This window comes from Theobroma cacao, chromosome 2, assembly GCF_053813885.1.
Source record: "Theobroma cacao isolate CCN51 chromosome 2, ASM5381388v1, whole genome shotgun sequence".
Lineage (NCBI taxonomy): Eukaryota > Viridiplantae > Streptophyta > Magnoliopsida > Malvales > Malvaceae > Theobroma > Theobroma cacao.
Genome location: NC_142640.1, coordinates 39,761,124 through 39,767,123, shown reverse-complemented (window position 1 = coordinate 39,767,123; position 6,000 = coordinate 39,761,124). Strand labels below are relative to the sequence as shown.

Sequence of the window (6,000 nt, the reverse complement as noted above, 5' to 3'; positions counted from 1 at the left end):
TTTCTAAATGGATATTATTGCCCTCGTCCTCCGTGGTACATATACTAAGCAGGGATGGAATGCTTGCTCTGCCTTGGGCGCCTTAGGTGGAGGTTGTGATATCCTTAGGTTTATGTACGAGTTTACTGTATCTGTTCTCTTTTCTCCTTAAGGCTGTTTGTTTTGAACTTTGTATAACTTTGATATCATATTAATAGTAAGACCAATTTGTCTTTAAAAGACTTGAATGTAAAAATGGTATTGTCAAGGGCGGAGGGTAAGCCAATAATGAGGGGGCCGTGGCCCCCCCAAAATTTTTAAAAATATTTATTTTTTATATATATTTTATCAATGGCCCCCTCAAATTTTTGAAAATTTTTATTTATTATATATTATTAATAGTCCACTCAAAATAAATTGTTTATTTAATAATTAATATAAATAAAAAAATCAAATAATCTCACAAACTTACTTAACTTTATCCTAATTTAAATTTCTCTACACCTCTTTCTCTTTTTCTTTTTCTCTTCTCTTTTGTGTCTTTTTATTTTTATTTTTTTTTCTTGTAACTCACTATTAAAACATACTTTATTCTTCAAAAGATATTTATGAGCTTGTAAGTTTGGACGAAGAAAGACAAAGATCACCTACCACCATTGTGTAAAATTAAGAGGAAGTAAAGTTTTCTTTTACCTTCTTTTTATTTATATTATTTAATTATTATGTGAAATCCTGCATTTCGTATTTAATTATTTATATTTTATTCATTATAGTTTTATGTTTTATTTTTTAAGTTTAAATATAAATATAATTATTTTTAACAATGAAAATTATGAAAACAATACTCCCGAACAAAATGGATGATGAATTTCTTGCAGATAATTTAGTTGTTTATATTAAGAAAGACATTGCTAGTCTTTTCACTGCAAAGTCAATAATTGATGAATTTGAATTTAAGAAACATCATCGAGCATAACTTTTTTTAGATAACTATTATAAGTTTTTTTATTTTTTTATTTACATGTTATATAAAATTATTGTTTATTATAAATTTTTTAATCGTTGGTTAAATTTAACATATTAATTTTAAAAACTTTTAATTTTTATTTTTTTTTGTTTTGACTCCTAAACAAAAATTAGTTAGCTCGCCCGGGGTATTGTAAGGTTCTAGCGTGGAAAGGTCCTTCAAACCTTCGACACGCTTCATGGTTATGGAAGTTGTTTGTTTTCGGCTATAAAACTTCACAGAAGCTGCGGGAGGCTTGCGCTTGCCGTTTGGGCTTTAGAAACTTCATCGAAGCTTTCGTCAATTAGTCAACCCCGAATTAATTTGGCCCATTACCACACCGCCTTCCGGGGCTCCAACTGCCTCAACAGGTCAATTACTCGGGAAAGAAAAGCCAACTATCTTTGTACAGTTTGTAGATGGAGAAGTCAACAACGGATTTATGATATCTAAGAACATAATATAAATTTTGAATAAAAGAAATCAAAGGAAAAGTGAAAATGGAAGGCCATTTTCAAACTTTGGCAGCTAAGGGCCCAGGAAAGCCCTCAGACTTCGACCACGGCAATAAAATACAACAAAAAGGGAATATATGCATATATTGACTGATCTTGCGGAGAAAGGCCCCCCATGACCGCGTCTGGAGTTGTTTCTGTCAACCACTACAATTTCATGAAGATGAAGTCAAATTCACTAAATTAGATAATATAATTTGGTGAGCCACTCCCCCTAATTGCCTTTTAAACTACAGATCCAAATTGACATTCAATTTCCAAATTAATAATGCTCTCGTACCTTCATCCAGATTGTGGAGGAGAACCTTCCCTTACAATGATTATAATGATTCTGAAATTTTGATAGGGTCTTCTCTGACTTGTATTAATTACGTATCAATGATAATAAACGTTTTGCTAAAATTCCATTTAAATAATTTATTGATTACGTTTTTATATTTACTCGTTCAAGGTTTTATTGATTTACTGATTCAACTGTTCTGAAAGGGTAAACACCCATTTTTATCCACAGTCCAGCTGCAAATCTCAATAGATTAGTATTACTGCTGCTAAAAAATATTCAAAGATTTCGAATCTGGGTTTTAAATTGCTGTAACAGGATTAAGTAAAGGCTGATCAAAGGGTAATTTGGTTCTTTCAAAAAGTGCGGAAGCCCGGGAAGCAACCAAAATGGAAAACGAGTAACTGCTCTCTGAAAGTGTCAACGGCCTGGTTTACCAAAGCCATAAGCACACGACAAAAAGATAATCTTCATTCCTCCATTATTAAACAAATCGAAACGTTTATTCGCTTCTGTTCTTCTCTACAATCCAGCTCTTTCATGGCTGTCAAGTTTCAGACACTGGTTTTTCTCAATCTGGTGATTGTGTCTTTCATTTCTGTCCTCCCTCTCTCTTATTCCCAAGGTTCTCCTCAGAATATCGAAGTTTTCTACCCATATCAACCTCCACCTCCTGACCCGGAAGCAAGTTCACCAAAACCTTCAAATTCTCTTCCAAGTCCAGAACCGCCGCCGCCATCACCATCATCTTCATCGAATGACACTAACAAGACTATTGCAAAGGCAGTAGCTGCAACTGCTGCAAGCACTATAGTTATTGCAGGGATTTTTTTCTTTTTCATTAGAAAGTATGTTCTTGCACAGCGCAAAACAGATAGAGTTGGGGATAGTTCCCAGGGAGGTCAGCCTGGAGTGCCTCCAGATGAGTTTGAAAGAGTTAATGGGAATATAAAGGGGTTAATTGTAGATGAGAATGGTTTGGATGTGCTTTACTGGAGACAGCTTCAAGACGGAGAAAATATAAACGGGTTTCGTAAAGGAATTTTGCGTAGTCCTAAAGATGAAGAAGAAGGAAGAGGAGGGATGGTTCGTAAAGGAAGTCGAAGCAAGAAGGCAGAGCCTGTACAGGAAATTCCTCTGCTTCGCGGGAAGTCTTCCACTTCCCAGGTTCCACCTCCTGAAGATGACGATTCAAGTGAAATTATAGGTCCTCTACCTCCTCCCCCATCTCATGGGATTGTCCTAAAAGCTGTTGAGAAAAGGGAAGCACCGGTTCAATCAAAATTTTTGCCTCCAGCATCAATGTCACCTCCACAACCTCAAATTCTAGCACCTCCGTTACCAATTCAAAACAACACAAATAACAGTCAAGTGACACCTCCACCTCCACCTCCACCTCCACCTCAACCAGCTCCATCAAATAGAACTCCTGCACCGCCACCTCCACCGGTTCCAGCAAAAAGACCAGCCCCACCACCTCCACCTCCTAAAGCGGGTGATTCAGCTACATCTTTGAAACCTCCCCCAGCAGCCAGGGATAAATCCGGTAGGGGTAAACCAGGGGAGGCTTCTGGAGATGGTGCCACAGAAAACGGAAATAATCAGGTGAAATTGAAGCCGTTGCACTGGGATAAGGTGAACAAGAATGTTGAACATTCGATGGTGTGGGACAAAATCAATGGCGGTTCTTTTAAGTAAGTTTAAGTTTACTATTTCTCAAACTATAAGCAAACAGCAATCTCTTGTTCTTTTTCTTACCCCCCCCCCAAAAAAAAGAAAAGCGAGAAAGCAATGTTTTATTTTTACTGATTTTGAGGCTCTTTTTGCAATTGATTCTTCAGGTTTGATGATGATCTTATGGAAGCTTTGTTTGGATATGTTGCAACAAGTAGGAAATCCCCTACTAGTAGTAGTAACTCAAAGAATGCAAGGAGTACTGACACTAGCTCATCATCACAAATCATGGTTCTTGATGCTCGAAAATCCCAGAACGTAGCAATTGTGCTCAAATCTCTGGCTCTCTCTCGTAGGGAACTACTTGAAGCCCTAAATGAAGGGCAAGGCCTAGAGGCAGATACTGTTGAAAAGCTCATGAGAATTGCCCCCACAGAAGAAGAACAGTCTCAAATTCTTAATTTTAATGGAGATCCAACAAGACTTGCCGATGCTGAATCCTTTTTGTTTCACATTTTGAAAGCTATTCCATCAGCCTTCACACGTCTTAATGCCATGCAGTTTAGATCAAACTATGACTTGGAAATTCTCCACATGAAAGAGTCGTTACAAACACTAGAGTTAGGGTGCAAGGAGCTTCGCTCTCAACGACTGTTTATGAGACTCCTAGAGGCGATCCTCAAGGCTGGCAATCGCATGAATGCTGGAACTGCCCGAGGGAATGCTCAAGCTTTTAACCTTACTTCTCTACTTAAGCTCTCTGACGTTAAAAGCACTGATGGAAAGACTACTCTACTCCACTTTGTGGTAGAAGAAGTAGTCCGGTCCGAGGGAAAGAAATGTTTTATTAGCAGGAGTCGTAGCCTCAGTCGCAACAGCAGCCGAAGCAGCAACAGCAGCTCTGATCATTCAACACCGAAAGAGGACAGAGAGAAGGAATATGTAACGCTTGGATTACCAGTGGTAGGAGGCCTCAGTGCTGAGTTCACTAATGTGAAGAAAGCAGCCACAATAGATTTCAACACATTTACTGGAACTTGCTCATCTCTTACTGCTCGTGTGGCAGAAATTAAACAGCTTGTACTGCAATGTATGGCTGATGGGAAAGGAGGATTTGCGAAAGAAATGAAAGGGTTTATTGATGATGCTGAAGAGGAACTAAAGGTTATAAGGGAGGAGCAAAACAGAGTGATGGATCTTGTAAAAAAAACCACAGAGTATTATCAAGCAGGGGCAAAAAAGGATCCTTTCCAAATATTTGTTATAGTTAGAGACTTTCTAGGTATGGTCGACCAAGCCTGTGTAGAAATAGCTAGGAATCAACAAAGAAGGAAGTCATCAACTGGAAGTTACGGATCACGATCACCAAATTCACAAGAATCAAGAACCAAAATGAGGTTTCCAATCTTGCCAGCAAGTTTCATGACAGGCAAGTCCGGGAGCAATTCTAGCGACTCAGATGTAGATTCGTGAACATGAAGAGGTCTTCATCAGAAAGGCAATGTACAGAAACTTCATAGTAAAATTCTAGATTCAGAACAAGTACAGCAAAACGATTTTTGAATTCTTCCATTTGTTTTGTACCAAATTTTGATGAAGTGGTAAATATATTGATGTCTGATTTTTCTGATTTAAATTTGTTCCATTGAGTAAGCTGTAAGCACCGGAAAGAGCAGAGGATTTTTCATGGTATTAACAAATTCTGTATTCAAGTGTGCAAACGAGTGAGGATCATGTATTAGTAAACCAAATATTAGATCATGTACATCTGCCTGGAAATGTTTCATAGTAGCTTTAAGCATGGAATTATAGGTAGATCATACATTAATCATACGGTAGAACATTCATAAACATAAATCTATTATCTGCACGTACAAGCTATATGCAGTGCAGAAGAGAACCCTGCTTTTGATAGGGCAAATTCTACCATTAACAAATGTTTCACAGTTTCAGTCATTTGCTAAGAGTACACACTAGTCCGGCACAAAAAAATAAGTGCCAACATCCACAATTTCTTCTTCAGTACTACCCAAAATAAGAAAAAACTTTCACCATCCTTTGAATGGGTATCTAATATTGAATATCAATTTTTTTTTTTTTTGTAAAAAAAAAATCATGACTGAGTATCTCATTCCACATTGCTTGTAAGTATAGCTTTCAGACTGTCATTCTCTTTTGCAATCAAACACACGCAATAACAGCCCTCACACTTCTTTGCTTGTAACTTGGGCTGCGTTACCCCTCGTACAAGAACATGCTGCAAGAAAGGGTGGCCAGCTAGTGTCCTCCATGACAAGTTGGCGTATTTAAGCAAGAAAATGTTTCTTCCTTTAAGGAAAAGGGCAGGAAATTTAAGTTCATTTTGGCGAATACGAATACTTGGACAGAAAAATGGAAAGTGACAAAACTATTTCCATATTATAAAATGGCTCTTGTAGTTTCTCAAATAGGATTCCTTGTATGACTGTCATGAATGCTCATGATCCAGAACTTCAAGAAGTAAGCCACAATTATTAAATCCAAACCAAACTGCTCCATTTATAATA

The 6,000-nt window shown here is 37.4% G+C and overlaps 1 protein-coding gene across 1 annotated transcript; it reads left to right on the top strand.

Moving 5' to 3' along the window:
• Window positions 1–2,038: 2,038 nt before the first annotated feature.
• FH8 (formin 8) lies at window positions 2,039–5,090 on the top strand. Its single transcript, XM_018115028.2, has 2 exons — window positions 2,039–3,474; window positions 3,622–5,090. Exons 1-2 carry the CDS (start codon window positions 2,321–2,323, stop codon window positions 4,925–4,927), a joined length of 2,460 nt encoding a protein of 819 aa, XP_017970517.1. The 5' UTR covers window positions 2,039–2,320; the 3' UTR covers window positions 4,928–5,090.
• Window positions 5,091–6,000: the final 910 nt, after the last annotated feature.

Coding starts and splice junctions, on each gene's coding strand:
- FH8 (XM_018115028.2), top strand. CDS start 2,321: ATGGCTGTCAAGTTTCAGACACTGGTTTTTCTCAATCTGGTGATTGTG. Junction 3,475..3,621: donor ATCAATGGCGGTTCTTTTAA/GTAAGTTTAAGT, acceptor TTGATTCTTCAG/GTTTGATGATGATCTTATGG.